This window comes from Bubalus bubalis, chromosome 18 (genome assembly GCF_019923935.1).
Source record: "Bubalus bubalis isolate 160015118507 breed Murrah chromosome 18, NDDB_SH_1, whole genome shotgun sequence".
In the NCBI taxonomy this organism is placed as follows: domain Eukaryota; kingdom Metazoa; phylum Chordata; class Mammalia; order Artiodactyla; family Bovidae; genus Bubalus; species Bubalus bubalis.
In genome coordinates this window covers 60863071-60888369 of record NC_059174.1, presented here as the reverse complement: position 1 = coordinate 60888369, position 25299 = coordinate 60863071, and the positions used below count along the sequence as shown (strand labels likewise).

The window sequence follows — 25299 nt, the reverse complement described above, 5'->3', positions numbered from 1 at the left end:
CTTTAGTTATTGCGAATAATGTTGCTGTGAACATGGGTGTACAAATATCTCTTCCAGAGTGTGCTTTCAGTTCTTCTGGGTATATCTTCAGAGGTAGAATTGCTGGATCATGGGGTTCTAAGATTTTTATCTGCTGGTGATGGAGAAAATGTTCACATATTGAGGGGAGGTCAAATTGGCTTATACATGGTTCAGCCTGAACTGTGTGTGAACCAAGGCTGCATTGTCCAACCCTCACAGCTCATCTACTTTAACCCCTGGGGTAAAGAAGATCTATTTTGAGGATAAGGATGAGTAACTCCCTTCTCATGGGCTTCTCAGGTGGCTCAGTGGTAAAGAATCTGCCGGCCAAGCAGAAGACACCAGTTTGATCCCTGCATCGGGAAGATTCCCTGGAAGAGAAAATAGCAACCCACTCCAGTATTCTTGCCTGGAGAATCCCATGGACAGGGGAGCCTGGCAGGCTACAGTCCATGGGGTCTCAAAGGGTGAGACTTGACTTTTAAACACACACACACCACTAAGACAGGCTTACTGATTGATTCTGAAAGAATTGAGAGAATCCTGGCTTTTTCAATTCTCAGAATAAAGAAATCTCTCAGGGGGTTTCCGACTAAGTAGACATGAGTTTGAAGAAACTCCAAGAGATAGTGAAGGACGGGGAAGCCTGACGAGCTGCAGTCCATGAGGTTGCAAAGAGTCTGACATGACTTGGCAATTGAACAACAACAACACGATTTTACAGAAATTCGGTACCTAGTTTTTTCCACATTGTCCAATCTCTCTGTGCCTTAATAAATTCTACCCAACCAGACCCATTGAACAAATGACAAAAGCCATAAAGATATAAATGCTTTAAAATATGCAATAGGTCAGGCTCCAGCATTAGGCCATCCTAAATATAAATTACCATTTTCACTCTTTGCTCTTGAAGATAGAAGATTCCCCCTGAGCATATTAACTCAGAGACATGGTGACCCATATGGACCCATTGGCTATTCTGCACCCGGAGTTAGATTTGTAACCAAATGCAGGTTCAGCCACTTGCTGCTCAACAGACAATAAATCACGGGGCAAGCTTTCATTGAGAAGAAAGATGCTTTATTCAAAAAAGTCAGTGATCTGAGGGAAAGGTTGACTTGCATCCATGAGAGATCTGCTCAGCCATGACCATCTTTAAATGGAAAAAAGTCTCAGCTAATCGTTAAGGCAGGAAGTCATGGTCATTTTTCCATTGCTGCAAGCCTGCTGACTTCCTATTATCTCCAGGACACTGTCTTGCTCGAGTGACCCACCTGCAACAAGAGATTGTCTTGCCCATGTGGTCCACCTGCATTTTAATAAGGGGAAGCTAGGGGAGGAAGCCAGTCATTCTTAAACCAATTTTTTTTTTTTTTTTTTTTTTTTTTTTTGCTACACCGTTGGGCATGCAGGGTTTTGTTCCACAACAAGAGGTCGAACCCATGCCCCCTGCACTGGGATCGTGGAGTATTAGCCACTGGAGTGCCAGGGAAGTTCCTGGAGTATAACTCTTCACATAATTCGTCCTCACCTGAGTTTTCTTCCAATGAGGCAGTCTCTGTGTTCTTCTTAAAAATAAGTACAAGAAGGTGCTTCTAATCTGTCCATAATAATTTATTTCTTCCTCTAGTTGCTGCTTACATTGTGGTACTTTGTGAAAATTCATCTTGCTGCACACTTATGAAACACCCATTTATAAGTATGCTTTTAAAAGTTTACCGAAAATTGCACAATGGTCCAGTCACTTTCTCCACAAGCAACAAATACAGGGCTTTAGATGCCTCCACCTTCACACTCCACCGAGGCTCACAGTGTCCCTTGCACCAGCAGATCCTCCAGGGCATGGAGGGATTCCATGCAGCATCTACTTCCTGTGGTTAAGATGACTCAACACCGGGGGTGTTTTTGTCAAGAGTCTGGGAGGTGGAGGCTGGTGGCTGGTGGCTGTTGATGATTGTTCCCTGCCAGGCTGTGTTGGATCCCGTATCCAAAGTATATGAGAAATCCTAGTAGGGAAATGAGACGATAAGAAGGAAATGTAGGCGCTCACCTCACTTACAAATGCCCAGTAGACCTCCTATGGCATCTGATACAGTGTGGGGAGAAATCTTAGGAAGATGTTGGGTTCAGTCATTCAAAAACCTCTTTATCCCAGAAAGCAACTTACCAATGGCATTCCAGATGCCAAACAGGGCCCAGGTCCCAGAGGTCGTCTGCATCATCAGGTAAACATTCACGAAGATGCTGACCAGTGGGAGGACAGGCAGAGCAGGGACCTGTGGGCAGAGTCAGTTCATCACTGAACACAGCCCAGATGTCTGAAAGGGAGGCCCTACCCCACGTGGGTGGGAGACTCCTGTCCTCCTCAGGCTGTGCATTCAGTGCCTACTGAGATTGTGTATGCAAAGCCCTGAGTGTGAATCAGGGAAGAGTCCATTGGTTTCAGTAACTCCCCTCATTCCCTGTCCAGGAAAGGATATTTTGCCGTCAAAGGACACAGACTTCATTCACCCATAGTGGACACTTTGAACACATAAGCCCACTTACCCTGAATGGAAGAGGAGAGGGGTCCTGGGGCTGCCTCCAGATGATGACCGTGACCCCAGTGGTGAGCAGCAGCAGCAGCACAGCCACTGTTGTGAGCACGGGGTCTCCAGAGAACACCTGGCTGGGCCACTGGGCCAGGATCAGGCTCAGGATGGTCAGCAGAAGAACTGCAAGGATCAAGGAGAACAGGCTGGACCCAGAAAACAAAGACATCAGGACCTCGGGTAACATCTCTCCCTGAAACCACCAATATCAGGAAGGGCCATCATATCTGCAAGATTCCTCCACTGACAAAATACACACACTCAGTCCATCCTGTCAATTTCAAAATATGACCAAAGAGACTTCCCAGTGCTCACCAAGCAGGAAGGCACATCCATAGACAATCTGGGCAGATTTCTGGGTGGGGGTGGTGCTGACAGGCAACCACAGAACCTTTAGAGTCTTTGAGCTCCCTGCTTCAGGTTCAGAGTCCAAAGGATTTTCCTTGACTAGAGGCTTCATCTGAACTTTGTCTTCTGTATTCTCATTCTTGCTTAAATTCCAGTCTGGCTGGTACCTGAATTAGAGATATTATAGGAATATTAACAGCAGTCCCTACTCATTCAAAAACAGGCACCCTAATGCACCACTTTCCTGCCTTAAGCAGAGCAGGAGTTTAGAAGGCCGAAGGAGGTGGCCGGTGGGGGCTGGGGTGGTGAGGCCAAGAGGGCAGAGGAATAGGATGGGGAGACCCCTTTCTCCACCACAAATTCATTGAAAGAACATTTGAACGCTGAGAAAACTCCACAAAACAAATTCTGAACACTGGCAGAGGACATCAGCCACCCAGAAAAGCAACCCATTGTCTTCAAAAGGAGGTAGGACCAAATATAAAAGATAAAAAGAGAGACAAAATAGTTATGGACAGAGATCCATCCCAGGAAGGGATTCTTAAAAGCTAAGTTTCCAAACACCAGGAAACCCTCTCACCGATCTGTCTGTGGAGGAGTTTTGGAATCTCAGAGGGCAAGAAAACCTGGAGGAAAAATATATAAAACCCATATGGTACATCCCTAATGGCAACACCCAGCGGAGAAGTACCCCAGATGCTTTCTTCCGTCACCAGCAAGCGGAGGGTGAATGGGGAGGAGCGGGCTGCATTGTTGAGGGTAAGGACCAGGCCTGAATGCCTTGAGGGCAATCTGAGGGAGCTAACGTGAGATAGTAACCTAAACTGTGGGATAGCCAGAGAGAGAGAGAGAGGGAAAAAGAGAGAGAGAGAACTATCCCGCGAAAAGTCCGAACCTAAGGCACTGCTGGCCTGCTCACAGAACAAAGGACTGAGTGAATACCAGAGGAGAGCTAGCTGGCTGCGGACCCGGCCATCCCCAGCTGGAGGCAGGTGGGGGGCATCCAGAGCCGGAAAGAGGCCATCTCAGCCCCAGAGAGGGCATCCCCTACCAAACTGAGAACAGGCTTCCAGTTTCTAACCAAGACTTCCTGAGGTTCTCGGAGGTTAACATCCGCTGGGAGGGTCACAGCCAGAAATTAGCTCCCCAGAAAAGACACACTGCACACCGGAGACGGGCGTGCCCCAGAAACCAAGCGGCTGGGACCCGGGAGGTGCTAAGATGCACTGCACCTTAGGAGAGAGCGCTCACCAAGCACCTGGTCGCCTGAGCTGCTCTGATCACGGAAGCGTACAAAACGCAGGACCAACCGAGTCTGTGCCTTTGCGGAGTACCTGAGAACCTGAACCTGAGCAGCTTAGACCTGGAAAGTGCATGCAACCCAGGGCCCGCTCCCTGCACAGCAACCTGAAGCCTGAGCAGTGTAGACTGGGAAAGCACACACGCCGTGAGCAGGGGCAAACCCAGTGTGGCTGGGACACTGTGAGCACTCCCCACACACACCAGTGATATTTGTTTGCAGTGTTCCTCCTTCCCCACAGCACGACTGAACAAGTGAGCCTAAACAAGAGACCACCTTTGCTCCCTTGTGTCAGGTCGGAAATTAGACACTGAAGAGACCTGCAAACACAAGAAGCCAAATAAACACAGGGAACCACTTTGGAAGTGACAGGTGCAACAGATTAAAATCCCTGTCGTTAACACCGACTACACTGGAAGGGGCCTATACATCTTGAGAAGTATAAGCTGGAACAAGGAACTATCTGGAACTGAACTGACCCCACACTGCCCACAACAGCTCCAGAGAAACTCCTAGATATATTTTTACTATTACTATTATCTTTTTTTTATTTAAAATTTTTTCCCTTTTTTAAATTCCTCTATTACTCCTTTAATTTTTATTTTTATAACCAACTATTACATTGCAAAAAAAAAAAAAAGACCCTATTTTTAAAGCAAACTTCATATATATTTCTAATACATTTTGTGATTTTTTAAAAATAATATTGTATTTTTGAGAGTCTAACCTCTACTCTAGATTTTTAATCTTTGCTTTATGGTATTTGTTACCAATTTTGTACATTTAAGAATCCAATATTCAGTACTCATTTTTATTTAGCAGTGTGATTACTGGCTTGATTACTCTCTTCCCCTTTTGACTCTCCTTTTTCTCCCCCAGGTCACCTCTAACTCCTCTCTCCAGTTTCTCTCCTCAACCGAACTCTGTAAATCTCTGTGTGTGTTCCAGGCTGTTGAGAACACTTAGGGAACAGAATACGGCCTAGATATATCTTTCTCCTTTTGATTCCCTCCTTTCTCCTCCTGCTCACCTCTATTTCCTTCCTCCCTCTCCTCTTCTATATGTAACTCCATGAACCTCTCTGAGGGTTCCAGACTGTGGAGACCACATAGGGAATTGATTACTGGCTAGATTACTCTCTCCCCTTCTGATTCCCCCTCTTCTCCTTCTTGTCACCTCTATCTCCTTCCTCCCTCTTCTCTTTTCTGTGTAACTCTGGGAACCTCTCTGAGGGTTCCAGACTGTGGACAGCACATAGGAAATTGTTTACTGGCTAGCTTGCTCTCTCCCCTTTTAATTCCCCTTCTTCTCCTCTTGGTCACCTCTATCTCCGTCCTCCCTCTTCTCTTCTCCATGTAACTCTGTGAACCTCTCTGGGTGTCCCTCACTGTGGAGAATGTTTTCACCATTAACCTAGAAGTTTTATCATCAGTGCTGTATGGATGGAGAAGTATTGAGGCTACTGTAAGTATAAGACTGAAAACCAGAGGCAGGAGGCTAAAGCCCCAAACCTGAGAACACCAGAGAACTCCTGACTCCAGGGAACATTCATTGGTAAGAGATCATCCCAAAACCTCCATACCTACACTGAAACCAAGCACCACCCAAGAGCCAATAAGTTCCAGAGCAAGCCATACCATGCATATTCTCCAGCAATGCAGGAACATAGCCCTGAGCATCAGTATACAGGCTGCCCAAAGTCACACCAAACCCATAGACATCTCAAAACTCACCACTGGATACTTCATTACACTCCAGACAGAAGAAATCCAGCTCCACCCACCAGAACACCAACACAAGCTTCCCTAACCAGGAAACATTGACAAGCTGCCCGTCCAACCCTACCCACAGAGAGGCACCTCCACAATAAAGAGGAACAACAAACTGCCAGAATACAGAAAGGCCACTGCAAACACAGCAATCTAAATAAGGTGAAAAGGCAGAGAAATACTCAGCAGGTAAAGGAACATGATAAAAGCCCACCAAACCAAACCAAAGAGGAGGAAATAGGGAGTCTACCTGAAAAAGAATTCAGAAAAGTGATAGTAAAAATGAACCAAAATCTTGAAAACAAAATGGCGTTACAGATAAGTAGCCTGGAGACAGGATTGAGAAGATGCAAGAAATGTTGAACAAGGACCTAAAAGAAATATAAAAGAGTCAACCAATAAAGAATAATGCAATAAATGAGATTAAAAACAACTCTGGAGGGAACCAACAGTAGTTTAACGGAGGCAGAAGATAGGATAAGTGAGGTAGAAGATAGAATAGTAGAAATAAATGAAGCACAGAGGAAAAAAGAATTAAAAGAAATGAGGACAACCTCAGGGACCTCTGGGACAATGTGAAACTCCCCAACATTCGAATGATGGGAGTCCCAGAAGAAAAAGACAAAAAGAAAGGCTGTGAGAAAATACTTAAAGAGATAATAGTTGAAAACTTCCCTAAAATGGAGAAAGAAATAGTCACTCAAGTCCAAGAAACCCAGAGAGTCTCAAACAGGATAAACCCAAGGCAAAACACCCCAAGACACATATTAGTCAAATTAACAAAGATCAAACACAAAAAATAAATATCAAAAGCAGCAAGGAAAAAACAACAAATAACACACAAGGGGATTCCCATAACAATAATGGCTGATCTTTCAATAGAAACTCTTCAGGCCAGAAGGGAATGGCAGAGCATACTTAAACTGATGAAAGAGAAAAACCTACAACCCAAATGACTGTACCCAGTAAGGATTTCATTCAGATTTGAAGGATAAATCAAAAGCTTTACAGACAAGCAAAAGCTGAGAAATTCAGCACCACCAAACCAGCTCTTCAACAAATCCTAAAGGATCTTCTCTAGACGGGAAACACAGAAACGGTTTATAAACTCAAGCCCAAAACAACAAAGTAAATGGCAACGGGATCATAATTATCAATAATTACCCTAAATGTAAATGGGTTGAATGCCCCAGCCAAAAGACAAAGACTGGCTGAATGGATACAAAAAGAAGACCCCTATATATGCTGTCTACAATAGACACACCTAAAAACAAGGGACACATACAGGCTGAAAGCGAAGGGCTGGAAAAAGATATTTCACGTAAATGGAAACCAACAACAACAACAAAAAAAACAGGAGTAGTGATATTCATATCAGATAAAAAAGACTTTAAAAAAAGGCTGTGAAAAGAGACAAAGAAGGACACTACATAATGATCAAAGGATCAATGCAAGAAGAAGATATAACAGTTATAAATATATATGCATCCAACATAGGCTCACCGCAATATGTAACACAAATTCTAACAAGCATGAAAGGGGAAATTAACAGTAACACAATAATAGTGGGAGGCCTCAATACCCCACTCACTCCTATGGATAGATCAACTAAACAGAAAATTAACAAGGAAACACAGACTTAAATAACACAATGGACTAGTTAGGCCTAATTGATATCTATAGGACATTTCACCCCAAAACAATGAATTTCACCCTTTTCTCAAGTTGACACGGAACCTTCTTGAGGATAGATCACCTCCTGGGCAATAAATCTAGCCCTGGTAAATTCAAAAAAATTGAAATCATTCTACGCATCTTTTTCTGACCACAATATAGTAAGATCAGATGTCAATTACAGGAAAAAAAAATTTTTTTTAAATTCCAACATATAGAGGCTAAACAATACACTTCTGAATAACCAACAAATGATAGAAAAAATAAAAAAGAAATCAAATATGCATAGAAATGAATGAAAATGAAATCACAACAACCCAAAACCTATGGGACACTGTAAAAGCAGTGCTAAGGGGGAAGGGTCATAGCAATACAGGCTCACCTCAAGACACAAGAAAAAAGTCAAATAAATAACCTAACTCTACACCTAAAGCAACTAGAAAAGGAAGAAATTAAGAACTCCAGGGTTAGTAGAATGAAAGACATCTTAAAAATTAGGGCAGAAATAAATGCAAAAGAAACAAAGGAGATCATAGCCAAAATCAGCAAAGCTAAAAGCTGCTTCTTTGAGAAGATAAATACCATTGACAAAACATTAGCCAGACTCATCAAGAAACAAAGGGAGAAGAATCAAATCAACACAATTAGAAATGAAAATGGAGAAATCGTTACAGACAATACAGAAATACAAAGGATCATAAGAGACTACTATCAGCAACTATATACTAATAAGATGGACAGCATGGAAGAAATGGGCAAATTCTTAGAAAAGTATAACTTTCCAAAAGTGAACCAGAAAGAAATAGAAAATCTTAACAGACCCATCACAAGCACGGAAATCGAAACTGTAATCAGAAATCTTCCAGCAAACAGAAGACCAGATGGCTTCACAGCTGAATTCTACCAAAAATTTAAAGAAGAGCTAACACCTATCCTTGGAGAAGGCAATGGCACCCCACTCCAGTACTCTTGCCTGGAAAATCCCATGGACAGAGAAGCCTGGTAGGCTGAAATCCATGGGGTCGCTAAGAGTCGGCACGACTGAGCGACTTCACTTTCACTTTTCACTTTCATTCATTGAAGAAGGAAATGGCAACCCACTCCAGTATTCTTGCCTGGAGAATCCCAGGGACAGAGGAGCCTAGTGGGCTGTCGTCTATGGGTCGCACAGAGTTGGACACGACTGAAGTGACTTAGCAGCAGCAGAAGCAGCAGCAACACCAATCCTTCTCAAACTCTTCCAGAAAATTGCAGAGGAAGGTAAACTGCCAAAGTCATTCTATGAGGCCAATATCACCCTAATACCAAAACCAGACAGAGATGCCACAAAAAAAGAAAACTGCATGCCAATATCACTGATGAACATAGATGTAAAAATCCTTAACAAAATCCTAGCAAACAGAATCTAACAACATATTTAAAAGATCATACATCATGACCAAGTGGGCTTTATCCCAAGAATGCAAGGATTCTTTAATATCCACAAATCAATCAATGTAATACACCACATTAACAAATTAAAAGATAAAAAACATATGATTCTCTCAACAGATGCAGAGAAAGCCTTTGACAAAATTCAACATCCATTTATGATTAAAAAAAAAAAAAAACTCTCCAGAAAACAGGAAGAGAAGGTGCATACCTCAACATAATAAAAGCTATATATGACAAACCCAGAGCAAACATTATCCTCAAGGGGGAAAAATTAAAAGCATTTCCCCTAAAGTCCGGAACAAGGCAAGGGTGCCCATTCTCACCACTACTATTCAACATAGTTTTGGAAGTTTTGGCCAAGGCAATCAGAGCAAAAAAAGAAATAAAAGAAATCCAGACTGGAAAAAAAGAATTAAAACTCTCACTGTTTGCGTATGACATGATCCTCCACATAGAAAACCCTAAAGACTCTACCAGAAAATTACTGGAGCTAATCAATGACTATAGTAAAGTTGCAGGATATAAAATTAACACACAGAAATCCCTTGCATTCCTATACACTAACAATGAGAAAACAGAAAGAGAAATTAAGGAAACAATTCCATTCACCATTGCAACGAAAAGAATAAAATACTTAGGAATGTATCTACCTAAAGAAACAAAAGACCTATATATAGAAAACCATAAAACACCGATGAAAGAAATCAAAGAGGACATAAATAGATGGAGAAATATACCATGTTCATGGATTGGAAGAATCAATATATGAGTATACTACCCAAAGCAATCTAGAGATTCAATGCAATCACTATCAAGCTACCAACAGTTATTTCACAGAACCAGAACAAATAATTTCACAATTTGTATGGAAATACAAAAACCTCGAATAGCCAAAGCAATTCTCAGAAAGAAGAATGGAACTGGAGGAATGAACCTGCCTGACATCAGACTATACTACAAAGCCACAGTCGTCAAGACAGTATGGTACTGGCACAAAGACAGAAATATAGATCAATGGAACAAAATGGAAAGCCCAGAGATAAATCCACACACCTATGGAAAGCTTATCTTTGACAAAGGAGGCAAGAATATACAATGGAGAAAAGACGATCTCTTTAACAAGTGGTGCTGGGAAAACTGGTCAACCACTAGTAAAAATGAAATTAGAACATTTTCTAACACCATACACAAAAATAAACTCAAAATGGATTAAATATCTAAATGTAAGACTAGAAAATATAAAACTCCTAGAGGAAAACATAGGCAAAACACTTTCCGACATAAATCACAGCAGGATCCTCTATGACTCACCTCCCAAAGTAATGGAAATAAAAGGAAAAATAAACTTAATTAAACTGAAAGGTTTTTGCACAACAAAGGAAACCATAAGCAAGGTGAAAAGACAGCCTTCAGAACTGGAGAGAAGAATAGCAAACAAAGGAACTGACAAAGAATTAATCTCAAAAAATGTACAAGCAGCTCCTGCAGCTCAATTCCAGAAAAATAAACGGCCCAATCAAAAAATGGGTCAAAAAACTAAACAGACAATTCTCCAAAGAAGACATACAGATGGCTAACAAACACATGAAAAGATGCTCAACATCACTCATTATCAGAGAAATGCAAATCAAAACCACAATGAGGTACGAACTCACGCTGGTCAGAATGGCTGCTATCCAAAAATCCACAAACAAAAAGGGTGTGGAGAAAAGGGAACCCTCTTACACTGTTGGTGGGAATGCAAACTAGTACAGCTACTATGGAGAACAGTGTGGAGATTCCTTAAAACCCTGGAAATTGAACTGCCATAGGACCCAGCAATCCCACTGCTGGGCATACACACTGAGGAAACCAGAATTGAAAGAGACACGTATACCCCAATGTTCATCACAACACTGTTTATAAGAGCCAGGACATGGAAGCAACCTAGATGTCCATCAGCAGACAAATGCATAAGAATGCTGTGGTACATATACACAATGGAATATTACGCAGCCACTAAAAAGAATACATTTGAATCACTTCTAATGAGGTGGATGAAGCTGGAGCCTATTATAGAGTGAAGTAAGGCAGAAAGAAAAACCCCAATACAGTATACTAATACATATATATGGAATTTAGAAAGATGGTAACGATAACCCTATATGAGAGACAGCAAAAGAGACACAGATGTATAGCAGAGTCTTTTGGACTCTGTGGGAGAAGACGAGAGTGGGATGATCTGAGAGAATAGCATTGAAACACGTACATTATCATATGTGAAACAGATCACCAGTCCAGGTTCGATGCATGAGATAGGGTGCTCAGGGCTGGTGCACTGAAATGACCCAGAGGGATGGGATGGGGCGGGAGGTGGGAGGGGTGTTCAGGATAGGGAATACGTGTTAACTCATGACTGATTTATGTCAATGTATGGCAAAAACCACCCCAATATTGTAAAGTAATTAGCCTCCAATTAAAAAAAAAAAAATACTTGAAGATGATGAACTGCCATTGAGTCTTTAGGAACGTAAGTGCCCCAGTCAGGGTGCAGTGGAATCTCACCTGAGGACAAGGACAAAAAACGCCACCAAGGAGTAAACCAGCAGGTGTCCAATCGACATGAGGTCCACCAGATTACTGAACTCAAAGAGCAATGCCATGATCCCTAGAATGAGGGCACAAATGAGGTGGGGGTCGGCAGTGAGAAACCACTGGACATACCCAGATAAGGAACGGGATCAAAGGAGGAGTGGGTTCTGTTGCTCACCTGCAAGAATTCCAGAGGACACGGTGGCCATGATGGGGGTCTTCATGCGGGCATGGGTCCGGGCAAGTCCTCGGAATAGGAGCCCGTCCTCTGCCATTTCTTGGATCACCTGAGGCACGGGGAACAAGGAGCTCTGCAGTCTGGAAGGGACGGTGGGAACACGGGTGGGGATGTTGAGAAGGAGGAGAGACCAGGGCTCTGGCTCTCTAGTCTACATGGGGTAAGGGGTCTTTCCCTCTCTTGTCTCAATCCCCAGGGCTGAAACACCTGAGCATCTGAACAGTTCATGGAGAGAAGGCCTTGATACTGACCTGTATAAAAGAAAACAGAGGATGCCAACAGCCACGACATATCTGGCAGGGCCCCACCCAACATGGAGGAAAGCCTGCGGAAAGGGGCTGTCAGGCTGAATCTGGTAGTAGGGCACCATGAGGGTGAGAGTCGCCGAGACACCAAAATATGCCAAAAAGCAGATGAAGACCGTGGACATGATGCTGATGGGGATGGAGCGATGAGGATTTGGGGCTTCTTCCCCTGCAGGGTGGGTGAACATCTCGGGTTAGGAAAACACTGATGGCACAGCACAAAATCCACTTTCCTCTTGAACTTTCAAAAGGTTTTCAAAATCTTCTATCAACCCCTATGCCCAAGGGCAGCCCAATCCCCTGATGGGACACACAATGACCCAGTTACCTTTAGTGACAATGTCATCAAAACCCACAAACGAGTAGAAACATAGAGCTGCTCCATGGAGAATTCCATCATAGTTGAAGGGCACAAACCCTCCAGAACCCAGAGGGCCCAAGCTACAGTGAGAGAAGAGGCAAGAAAGACCATGAGAGAGGTGCATTCAGTCATCTCTACAGGACTTCACAGTTAATGTCACAAGCCCTGGGCTCCAGGACCTCGTTATCCAGATCCACCAGCCCAGATCTCTTTAGTCCCCGCCAGATTCCCAGCTTTGCACCAGTACCAACAAGCATGACGAGGACCAGGAGCACCCTCCTGACCTATAGATGTCACCGGATTCAGACGTGTTCAATGTGTAGTCCTGTTCCGTGAGCTTCCAGTTGTGCAGGTCTCCCTTAATGAAGCCAGAGACGATGATGAAGCTGAGAACCAAAAGGTTGATGCCTGTGGATATTTTTCCAACCAGGACTGACTCACGAGCTCCCAGAACCAGTACTCCTGTGGGAAAGATGGAATATGAGACAGTCCAAGATAGCCAAATCAAATCCATAGACATAGAAAGCAGACTAGTAGTTGCCAGAGGTTAGGGGGCTGTGAGATTAATATGGATAGTCTGTCTTTGCTCGCTGGGTACTGGGTTTCATTTTGCTATGATGAAAATGTTTGAAGCTAGATGAAGGTGATTGTTATGTCTTGAATGCCCTAAGTACCACTAAATTGCATATTTTAACATGGTTAGTTTCTTACTTTGGCCATTATCATATAATATGGGCTCAGTCACTCAGTCGTGTCTGACCCCTTGACCCATGGACTGTGGCCTGCCAGGCTCCTCTGTCCATGGAATTTTCCAGGCAAGATTACTGGAGTGGGTTGCCATTTCCTACTCCAGTCACATAATATACACATCTATCAAAGCATCATGATGCTCACCTTCAGTTTACATAATGTTGTATGTCAATTATATATCAATAAGGCTAAGGAAAAATAATAAAATGGCTAATTTTATGCTATGTTAATTTCCTCCCAATTGAAAAAAGTCTCAGTAGAGAGGAAGAAACTTGTCACTCTAAGTAAATGATTTTCAGCTGGGGGTGATTTGGGTCCCCAAGAGACATTTGGCAATGTCTGGAGACATCCCGATTGTCACAATTTGGGAAATATGAATCACAGGTTTTTAGTGAATGAAGTCCAAAGGTGCTAGACACCTGACAGTGGTTGATTAAGAAAATCCTGCAGCGCCTGCATCAGCCCCCAACACGAAAGGCTGTTTCAGCCTGGAAGGTCAGTAATGCCAAGGGTGGGAAACAATGCTCTACATCTTGACTTCTTGCTTTCGTATCACAGACCCTAATTTCTAGTTCCCACAGTTCCTCCACCTCACAGCTTTCCCACCCTAGTTCCCCCACCGCCCCACATCCCAGTCTTCCCATCCTAACTTGGATCCCTGTCTCACCTGTGAGCAACAGCACCAGGGACAGGGCGACAAAGTCTGGATACTTGGTCAGATAGTAGGGCATATATGGAGAGAAAGTTCCCTCTAAGGCCTGAAAGATGTGGTTTCCAATCAGGCTGTCGAAGGCGATGCTCCAGGCCCTGGCCACGCTGCCTGTGACTGCAGCAGAATGAGAAGGAACATTCATTGACAAATATAAATTGGACCCCCATATAAACCAAGACCCCTTCATGGATCACAGCCTTGTCATGGTGAAGGGCTAGCATAGCTCAATAAAACTATGAGCCATGCCATGCAGGACCACTCAAGATGGACGGGTCACAGTGAAGAGTTCTGACAAAACATGGGCCACTGGAGAAGGAAATGGCAACCCAGTCCAGTATTCTTGCCAGGAGGACCCCATGGACAGCATGAAAAGGCAGAAAGTTATGACGCCCAAAGAGGAGCCCCCCAGGTTAGAAGGTGTCTAACATGGGAAAGATTGAAGGTAAAAGAAGAAGGGAGTGGCAGAGGATGAGACGGTTGGACAGCATCACTGACTCAGTGAACATGAGTTTGAGCAAACTCCAGGAGATAGTGGAGGACAGAGGAGCCTGGTGTGCTGCAGCCCATGGGGTTGCAAAGACTTGGACACAGTTTAGTGATGGAACAACAACAAATATACAAAGTCATGTATGTTGGGAAAAAAATACAAAATACCAAATCTCAGAGAGCTTCTTTTCATGGGGTGGGGGAAATAGACCCAGATAATTCTAAAACAGATGAACTATTTAAATGTTAGTGGGAGATCAAAGGAGCAAGAGGTCTGGGCGATAAGGATTAAAATTTTAGTTCAAATGCTAATGGAAACTCTATGAAGGCAACTGCTAAGCAGAGACTTCAGTATGGTGAGGGGATAAGCCTTAGGGCCATGCCTCCCTACAGTGCCCTTTCCTCTGGATTCTTGGTCCATCATTTAAGGACAGCAGGGGAGAGCTGAGAAGAATGAAGTTGTGGACTTTTCCTGATGTTATTTCCCTCCTCTCCTCACAGTGTGGATGACACAGTTCTCATGCACGACCGAAGACCCAAACGCCTGCTCCTGGTCTCCGGAACTTCAGGCCCACACCTACCCCCCACCCATCCCCTCACCAACGACATAGGACAGTATGAGGTTCCAGGCAGTGACGAAAGCCCACAGTTCTCCCACACTGATGTAGCTGTAGAGATACGCAGAACCGGTCCATGAGACACGTGTCCCAAACTCGGCATAGCAGAGCCCAGACAACACAGAAGACACAGCAGCCACCAAGAAGGAGATGACAATCGCTGGTCCAGCGATGAACATGGCCACTTCTCCCACCAGGATGTACACGCCGGCCCCCAGGGTGCTGGCCACACCGAAGGCCACCAGCTTCACGGTGTTCAGAGGAGCCGCGGGACTCTCAGAATCCTCGGTGGACTCTAGGGGCCGCCTGCGGACCAGCTTCTGACCAAACTGGTGGAGATCCTGACACCGCATCCTGGATGGAGTTGAGGAGCCGTGATCTGCTGAGGAAACAAGACACAAAGCCATCAGCGAGGTCCACCCACCCTTGGCCCTGGGAGTCCAATTCCACGGAGCAGCAGAGCGATGAGGGGCAGGTGGTAAAAGGACACTTGGGACAAGGTCTCCATCTCTGAGCTTTGGTTTCTTCAAACACAAAGAAATCTTCTCACATGTTTCAAAGTTACTGGAAAGGCTTTTTAAAGAGAAGTGAGGTGGAGAGGATTAGATCTCCCCCAAAATGTGCCACTTGGAATATGGATTGTTTGGTGTGTGTATATGCTTACTCCTGTCTGACTCTGAGACCCCGTGGACTGCAGCCCGCCAGGCTCCCCTGTTGTGGGATTCTCCAGGCAAGAATGCTGGAGTGGGTTGCCATGATCTCTTCCAGGTGATCTTCCCGACCCAGGAATCAAACCTGAGTCTCCTGTGTCTCCTGCATTGGCAGGTGGATTCTTTACCACTGAGACCCCTGAGAAATCCCTGGATTGTCTTGAGCTGAGGGCAATTAAGACCCACAGACTCAGTAAACGCTTTCTGTCTCTCCCTTCACTGCTCAAATGTACATGTACAAGCACAAACATACATCCACTTATTGTTCCACACTATATAGAATTTTTTAAAAAATTGAAGGTTTGTGGCAACTGTATATTGTCAGATGGTGGTTAGCAATTTTTCTTTTTACAAATACAGTGTCCTAAAATTACAGAATCTGAAGGAGTAAGGAAACCTGGAGCCTGGAAGGCTACAGTCAAAGGGATCGCAAAGAGTCAGACAAGACTGAGCGACTAAACAACAACAACAGGATTGGCAAAGCTTGGGTTCCCCCGAGAGTTGGGAGAAGTTAGAAAGGGGTCATTTAGAATGTCAGGAGAGTTAACCTCAGGCCATTTTCTCAATTGGGGGCAACAAAGATTAATTATAAGATAGCATTATAATCTAGAGACCCAAGTTTTAGGCCACTTCCCAATCCCCAACTTAAATAAAGGCCAGACATTGTTAAAGCAAACCCGAGTTTTCCTTTTCTTGGCCCATCTGGCTTTTGAAGGGAATCCTTCCAGGTTGAGCTTCCCTGGGGGCTCAGACAGTAAAGAATCTGCCTGCAGTGCAGGAGACACAGATTTGATCCCTGGGTGGGGAAGATGCCCTGGAGAAGGGAATGGAAACCCACTCTAGTATCCTTGCCTGGAGAATCCCATGGACAGAGGAGCCTGGTAGGCAACAGTCCACAGGGTCACAAAGAGTTGCACATGACTTAGTGACTAAACAACAGCTACAACAAAGTGGGAGCAATTTGGTGGCTGTGGTGGTAGGTGCTGTGCCTTGATTCCAGGCGTGGTTCTCCCAAAGTTGATGAGGAAGCTCTGCTTGGGTGAGGGACAGGCTGGGGATTGTCGTTTAGGCAGAATGGGGGAAATGGGGAGAGGCGCAAGAAAAAGATAACTGGGGCTCCTTCATTGAGCAGACCTAGATTAACCCCTGCAGGTCTTAGAAAGAGAACAAAGCAGAGAGTGAGAGCAAGTTCTCCTGTGAGAGAGAGACAGTCAGAAGTCTCCAGCCAGCAGTTTGGGGAGACCTGCAGTTTACCCTGAAATCCTGGGTTTCAGCCCCAAATGATCTTGGAGAGAGAGAGCCGGGAGTGCTGTCTTAGTTCTCTGCCCAAGAATTGGGCTCGAGTATGCTGTATGAAAACCAGGACCCCTAGTTGCCAGTACACTGGGGGCTAGAAACTAGAAAAAGGTTCTCCTGGCTCTAGTACCGAGTTAAAAAAAAAAAAAAAAAGAAGAAGAAGAAGCATTTTTCCAGGAGGTAAAAACTAAAAATATGTTAAAAGTGTATTACTAGAGACACAGCACAGTCGTGCAGGAGCACACAGAGGAACAGTTTGTTTAGTTAAGACAGAAGCCAGGCAGAGCTCACACCCAAGAGAAAGGTTGTGGGAATCCTCCCGAAGGAGGAGGAGCCCCATAAAGAGACTGTTAAATTGTCTATGCAGGGCAGTTCTTCCTGTCTTTGTTTACCTTGGCCAATTACCTGGTTTCTTTTTCCACACCTGACCTGCCCTAGGACCCTCCCTGACAGGTGTGTGCAGCTATTTTTCTAGATGGATTCCAGCACACAGGCCTGTGAGGGCCTGGTCATCACCTATTACGAGATGGCACCCACTCCTTTTTGCCCCCAAGGAGTCTTTCCGCACATGTGTTGTGCCCCAAAGATAGAAAATATGTGACCTCTTGATCTTTTACATACACGTTTAGCCCCTTTCTGTCCCTGCCATGATTGTTATAGTAACATGTTCACAGCAGGCAAAGTCCAGCTATTTACCCTGTTCCTGGCATTTCCATCTCCAAGTGCAAACAGAAGTCTAGTGTAAATATCTAGCCTAGACCTCACCTGCCTCGTTCCTCAGGAAATGTAAACAGAAGGCTAGTTATAGATGGAGTTCTTTCTCCTGTTCATCTACCCTTCATGTGTCTTCTTTGCAGGCTCTAGACAGAGAACCTAGGAGGATAGAGGACAAGATTATCTGCCCAAGAACAATGAAGTTTAAATGCTTCTACAATATGATGAGGGCTTCCCTGGTGGCTCAGATGTAAAGAATCTGCCTGCAATGCAGGAGTTCCCAGTTCCATCTCTGGGTCAGGAAGATCTCCTGGAGAAAGGAATGGCAACCCACTCCAGTATTCTTACCTGGGTAATCCAATGGACAGAGAAGCCTCGCAGGATATAGTCTGTAGGGTCACAAAAGAACCAGACACAACTGAGTGACTAACCAACAACAAATATATATATATATACACATACATATATATTCATACATGCATACAGTGGAATGTATCTCAGCCATGAAAAATGTAACAATGATACTTGCAGCAGTATGGACCTAGAGCTTATCATAGTTACTGAAATAAGTCAGAAAGAGAAAGACAAATACCATATGATATCACTTGTATGTGGAATCTAAAATACAACGCAAATGAACCTATTTGTGAGACAGAAAGAGACTCACAGATATAGAGACCAGACATATAATGGCCAAGGGAGAGGGAGAAGGAAGGATTGGGAGTTTGGGATTAGCACATGCAAACTATTCTATATAGATAGACAAGAAGATCCTACTGTATAGCACAGGGAACTATAATCAATATCTTGTGATAAATGTCATTGAAAAGAATATATCATTATATATGTATATCTGAGTCACTTTGCTGTACAGAAGAAATTATCTCAACACTGTAAATCAACTATACTTCAATAAAATGAAAAGAAAATAGCTCAAATTGAAGCAGCCAATAAGTGAGAGTCTAAATTTAAAAAAATAAGACATCTAAAATAGGCATTAGGGATTTAGTAGTAAGGAGCACTCCCCCCTTTCACAACAGCAGGACATTTGGAACCCAGCCCACATATCTTATATTGAAAAAAATTCCACATTGGTTTTTAAAAAATCTGACTTTTTAAACAACTGTAATTTAATAGGAGAAAACATGCAGAGTTTAAAATAATGTAAGGACAGAGACTTAAGCCATGAGAATGGCATGTCTGATATCACATTGTATAAAATTTTCTTGTTGTTTAGTCACTCAGTCATGTCTGACTGTTTTGTGGCCCCATGGACTGTAACATGCCAAGTTCCTCTGTCCATGGGGTTTCCCAGGCAAGAATACTGGAGAGGGTTGCTATTTCCAACTTTAGGGGATCTTCCTGTCTCAGGGGTCAAACCCACATCTCCTGCTTTGGCAAGCAGGTTCTTTACCACTGATGCACCAGGGAAGCCCAGTAGACAACCCCAACTGACAGGCAGTCTCTTCCTGTTATGATTCATGAGAGAGTCACTCAGGTCCACCTCTGCTGCTTTCTCCCCACCCTCTTATCTTTTCAACATAATTTCCCATGTTTTTAATTAATCTCATGGTAACTGCGATAACTGTCAGAGGTATGCTCACATTCCTGTTCTTTTTCCTTTTTCATTCAACAGTTACCCTGTGTTTCCAAGTGAGTGTCTTGATCATTATCCCTCCCCTAACTTCCCTGCCCTCTGACCTCTATCTCTCAAATACTACATTTTTATGTATTTCCAAAAGTGTCTGAAATTGTTATTCAATTCTATAACCATCGCTGAGTTTGGGTACTTTGTGTTTACATTATATATGAATATTTTACATTGATGTTGAGTTCACTGTGACCTGTGATTCACAGTTGATAACCTGCCCCACCCCCACCCCTGCCCCCAACCCAGTCTTCAGCATGTTAGTCCTCCCATCTGTGCCTCCTCTTCCTGCCTCTTCTGTCTCAGATGGAAACACTTCTTCGTCTCACTCTATTTCTCTCTTGCCTTCTGCCCCCTCCACCATGTGTCATGCTTTTGACATGAATTCATCACTGTGCCTTAGACCAGTGGGTTTCCCTTCTTGGTTGCATTTGGAAACCAATCCAAATCCCAAAGCCAGGCTAGCCCTGACAGAATGGAAACTAAATCACAGGGGAGTCGAGAGAAAATCATGTGACCTGGGAAGAGGATGAAAAAATTCCCAATCATGGTATCATCAAAGATTCTTCCATTATGAGGGGACCCTCTCGGGAACATGCATACACACACACCACGAGTTTTCTCCATTATCTTGTAAACGGAAGGAGTCTAGAAATAAATGTAGTTTTTTCGTGTTTGTTGACATTCTTACTTTTTGGACTTCCCTGGTGGCACAGTGGATGAGAATCCACCAGCTAATGAAGGGCACATAGATTCGATTCCTGGTCTGGGAAGATCCCACGTGCCATGGAGCAACTAAGCCTGTGCTCCACAACTACTGAGCCTGTGCTCCACAATAAGAGAAGCCACTGCAAGAAGCATGCACACCAAAGCAAAGAGTAGCCCCCTCACCACAACCAGAGAGAAAGCCCACACGCAGCAACTCAAACCTAGTGCGGCCAACATTTTAACAGTTTTTTAAAAATCAAATGTTTTGTAAAATTTGCCAGTGAAACTATCTTTTTTTGTGTTGAGAGGTTTCTTATCACTGATTTAATCTCCTTACTTGTTTGTTATTCGTATTGTTTATTTTATCCTGATTTTGTCTTAATATGTTGGATGCTTCTAAAAATTTGATCTGTTTCTTCTAGGTTATCCAATTTGTTGGCATATAGTTTTTCGTAGTAGTTTATTATAAGACTGTCTATATTTAAAGTACTGTTTATAATATCTCCTTTCTGATTTTATTCATTTGAGTGTTCTCTTTTTAAATTTTTTTTTAATTATTTATTTTAATTGGAGGCTAATTACTTTACAATAGTGTAGTGGGTTTTGCCATACATTGACATGAGTCAGCCACGGGTGTATTGCTTTACAATGTTGTGTTAGTTTCTACGACACAAAAAAGTGAATCAGCTTTGTTGCTGTTCAGTCGCTCAGTTGTGTCTGACTCTGTGCCACCCCATGAACTGTAGCCCACCAGGCTCTTCTGTCCATGGGATTCTCCAGGCAAGAATACTGGACTGGGTTGTTATTTCCTTCTCCAAGGAATCTTCCCAACCCAGGGATCAAACCAGCATCTCCTGCAATGGCAGGTGGATCCTTTACTGCTGAGCCACAAGGGAAGGAAGCCCAGTGAATAGCTATATGTATACATATGTCCCCTCCCTGCTGGGCCTCCCTCCCACCCCATCCCCAATCCCAACCCTCTAGGGCATCACAGAGCTGCAAGCTGAGGTGCCTGTGCTCTCTGCAGGTTCCTATTAGCTTTCTGTTCTGCACATGTAGTGTATACATGTCAATCCTAACCCCCCAGTTTGTTCAACCCTCTCCTTCCCCCACTGGGTCCACATGCCAGTGAGCTGTCACCTCGCAGATGTCAGAATGGTCACCATTGGAAAAATCTACAAACAATAAATGCTGGAGAGGATGCGGAGAGAAGGGAACTCTTCTGCACTGTTGGTGGGAAACTAAGCTGACACAGCGACTATGGAGAACAGGATGGATGTTCCTGAACAGACTAGGAATAAAACTACCGTATGACCCAGCAACGTACTACTGGGCATAAACCCTGAGAAAACCAAAGTCAAATCAAACCAAACCACAAAGGTACAAGTACGCGAATGTTCTTTGCAGCCCTGTTTACAACAGGCAGGACATGGAAGCAACCTGGATGTCTATAGATAGATGAATGGATAAAGAAGATGTGGTACATATAGGCAATGAAGTATTACTCAGCCATATAAAAGAATGAATGTGAGTCACTTGTAGTGAGATAAATAAACTAGAGTCTGTTATACAGAGTGAAGAAACTCAGAAAGAGAAAAACACATATTGTATATCATGCATATGTATGGAATCTAAAAAAAAAGGACAGATGAACCTATTTGTAGGGAAGGATGTAAGAACAGACTTGTGGACACAGTTGAGGGAGAAGAGGGTGGGACGAACTGAGAAAGTAGCGCTGACATTTATACAATATTATGTGTGAACCAGATAGCTCGTGGAAGCTGCTGTAGAACACGGGGAGCTCAGTCTGGAGCTCTGTGCTGACCTAGAGGGATGGGGACATATACACATAATTATGACTGAGCCTCCTTGTTTTATACAGAAACCAACACAACATTGTAAAGCAATTATCCTCCAACTAAAAAAAAAATGTAAACATTTAAAAATAAAGTATTATTAAATTTTTGGAAATAAAAAAAAGGAAAAACAGATGGCCTCCCAAGTGCCTGGAGGGAGGGAGGACTAATCTTCATTCTGAATCGGAAACGAGAGACTGTGTTTTCAATCCTTTGGGACATAGAATGTCTCTCCATTACACTGCTCTGCAAGGCTAGGCTGACTCAGTAAACACGAGTTAAGGGCAGGGGGCTTCTGTGCATGTTACTGTAAGGTCCAAGTTGAGCATTATGGTTGGGGGCAAGCATTCAAAGAGTCAGGAAGCTATGATTAGCATCTTGGCCCCACGAACACCTCTCTGCCCTTGAACAAGTCATATACTTCTCTGGACCTGTGTTTCCTTCTTGGTCAAACGCTGCTGCTGAACCTTTGAGACCTTTCGTTAGGAACATAAAATGGTGCAGTTGCTATGGATAAAGTATGGTGGTTCCTCCAAAAAACCAAAACTGAAATTACCATCATGGTTGGGCAATCCCACTTCTCAGAATACACCCAAAAGAACTGAAAGTGAGGTCACAGGAGACATTTGCACACCCATGTTTGTAGCAGCTTTGTTCACAATAGCTGAAAGATGAAAGCAGCCCAAACGGCCATCCACGAAAAATGGATGAACAGAAAGTGATGTGTGCAGACAGAGGAATATTATTCAGCAATAAAAAGACAGGAAATTCTGACCCATGCTACAACAGGGACAATACCCTTGTGGACAAGAGACTTGAGGCCAATATGCTAAATGATAAAAAGGCAGTGTCCAAAAGACAAATACTGTATGGTTCACTTCTATGAAGTACCTGATATAGTCAAATTTACAGAGACAGAAATAGATCGGTGGTTTACTAGCGACTGGGTGAGAGGAAAAATAGGGAGTCATTGTTAAACGAGAACCTGGTTTCGCTTTTACAAGATGAAAAGAGTTCTGCAAATTGGTGTCACAGCTATGTAAATTTACCCAATATTGCTGAACCGTTCATTTAAAAATGGTGAAGATGGCAAATTTATGTACATTTTACCACAATTAAGAAAAAAAAAAAATGATGCCAGTGATAAACAGAAGAGCCAGCTTCACAGAGTTGCTGAGGGTACACAACTCCAAGGTAACTTAACATGAAACACCAGTGAGTCATCCCCAGCGGAATGCTCAGTCGTCCCCAGAGGAATGCTCAGTCGTCCCCAGTGGAGGCATCAGCAGACATGGAGGGAAGAAAGGAGACAGGAGACTGAAGGCAGTGGTACCCAAATCACAAACTCTATGTGAGGGTCATCTGAGTGTTGAGTGAGCACCAGTCTAAAACCAGTCAAAGAGCCTTTGCACATAGATTCCATCTCTCCCAGCCCCTCCTCTTCTCACACAAACACAATAGCTCCCAGCTCCTTCTACTTTCATCTGGAAAACAGGTCTCTCCACCCTCAGGATGGAGCCAGGCTGACCCCTCTGCACTCTGGCGTTGCAGAGGTCTCTTTGGGAAGATGTGAACTCAGCACCCAGTCTTCTACAGAAGAGGGTGACCCAAGACTTACTGGATCCTTGGAGCAGAGTCTGGAGCACTGGGTCAGTCAGGGAGGCTGAGGTTAAGGCGCGCAGGGCAGGAGCTGATGTTTGTCCAAAAACCAAAGAGGGAAGTCACTGAGCACAGAAGACAACCTTTAACTCCTGGGTAGTTGGGGTGGGGAGGAGGCTGGGAGGACCGGAAGCTTATGCAAAGTTGCTGTCAGCCCTTAACATGTCTGTGGTTACCGTCACGGGATTTTCAAAGATGTTTTTTAACTGGGGTAACATACAAATGACATCTCCCTCATAGCTCAGTTGGTAAAGAATCTGCCTGCAATGCAGGAGACCAGGTTCGATTCCTGGGTTGAGAAGATCCTCTGCAGAAGGGATAGGCTACCCACTCCAGTATTCTACCCTGGAGAATCCCATACACAGAGGAGCCTGGCAAGCTAAAGTGCATGGGATCACAAGAGTCGGATGTGACTTAGTGACTAAACCACCAACAATGTACAAATAACAGGAAATTGACAATTTCAATGGAACAACAGACTGGTTCCAAATAGGAAAAGGAGTACGTCAAGGCTGTATATTGTCACCCTGCTTATTTAACTTATATGTAGAGTACATCATGAGAAACGCTGGGCTGGAAGAAGCACAAGCTGAAATCAAGATTGCCGGGAAAAATATCAATAACCTCAGATATGTGGATGACACCACCCTTATGGCAGAAAGTGAAGAAAAACTAAAAAGCCTCTTGATGAAGGTGAAAGAGGAGAGTGAAAAAGTTGACTTAAAATTCAACATTCAGAAAACAAAGATTATGGCATCCAGTCCCATCATTTCATGGGAAATAGATGGGGAAACAGTGGAAAGAGTGTCAGACTTTATTTTTCTGGGCTCCAAAATCACTGCAGATGGTGACTGAAGCCATGAAATTAAAAGACGCTTGCTCCTTGGAAGAAAAGTTATGACCAACCTAGATAGCATATTCAAAAGCAGAGACAGTACTTTGTCAGCAAAAGTCCTTCTAGTCAAGGCTATGGTTTTTCCAGTGGTCATGTATGGATGTGAGAGTTGGACTGTGAAGAAAGCTGAGCACTGAAGAATTGATGCCTTTGAACTGTGGTGTTGGAGAAGACTCTTTATGGAAAGAAGTGCAGATGAAAAATAAACTGGCTTTCTTATGTACCACAGCTTTCTTATGGTACATATACACAATGGAGTATTACTCAGCCATTAAAAAGAATGCATTTGAATCAGTTCTAATGAGGTGGATGAAACTGGAGCCTATTATACAGAGTGAAGTAAGTCAGAAAGAAAAACACCAATACAGTTACTAACGCATATGTATGGAATTTAGGAAGATGGTAATGATGATCCTATATGTGAGACAGTAAGAGACACAGATGTAAAGAACAGTTGTTTGGACTCTGTGGGAGAAGGTGAGGGTGGGATGATTTGAGAGGATAGCTTTAAAACGTGTATATTATCATATGTGAAGCGGATCGCCAGTCCAGGTTTGATGAATGAGACAGGGTGTTCAGGGCTGGTGCACTGGGATGACCCTGGGGGATGGGATGGGGAGGGACGTGGGAGGAGGG

At 43.7% G+C, this 25299-nt stretch overlaps 1 protein-coding gene across 3 annotated transcripts; it reads right to left on the bottom strand.

Moving 5' to 3' along the window:
* Window positions 1-1079: 1079 nt before the first annotated feature.
* Window positions 1080-23883, bottom strand: LOC102410451 (cationic amino acid transporter 3). 3 transcript variants are annotated; one of them, XM_025269574.3, is made up of 12 exons: window positions 23728-23883; window positions 15161-15559; window positions 14030-14188; window positions 12897-13074; window positions 12580-12692; window positions 12198-12420; window positions 11887-12026; window positions 11682-11784; window positions 2928-3127; window positions 2569-2735; window positions 2189-2297; window positions 1080-2027 (listed from the first exon to the last, which is right to left on the bottom strand). In XM_025269574.3, exons 2-12 carry the CDS (start codon window positions 15528-15530, stop codon window positions 1930-1932), a joined length of 1860 nt encoding a protein of 619 aa, XP_025125359.2. In that variant the 5' UTR covers window positions 15531-15559; window positions 23728-23883; the 3' UTR covers window positions 1080-1929. The 3 variants fall into 3 exon arrangements, with proteins under 3 accessions (XP_025125359.2, XP_044787605.2, XP_044787607.2); XM_044931670.2 differs by lacking the exon at window positions 2189-2297; XM_044931672.2 differs by lacking the exons at window positions 1080-2027; window positions 2189-2297 and having other exon boundaries at window positions 2617-2758.
* Window positions 23884-25299: the final 1416 nt, after the last annotated feature.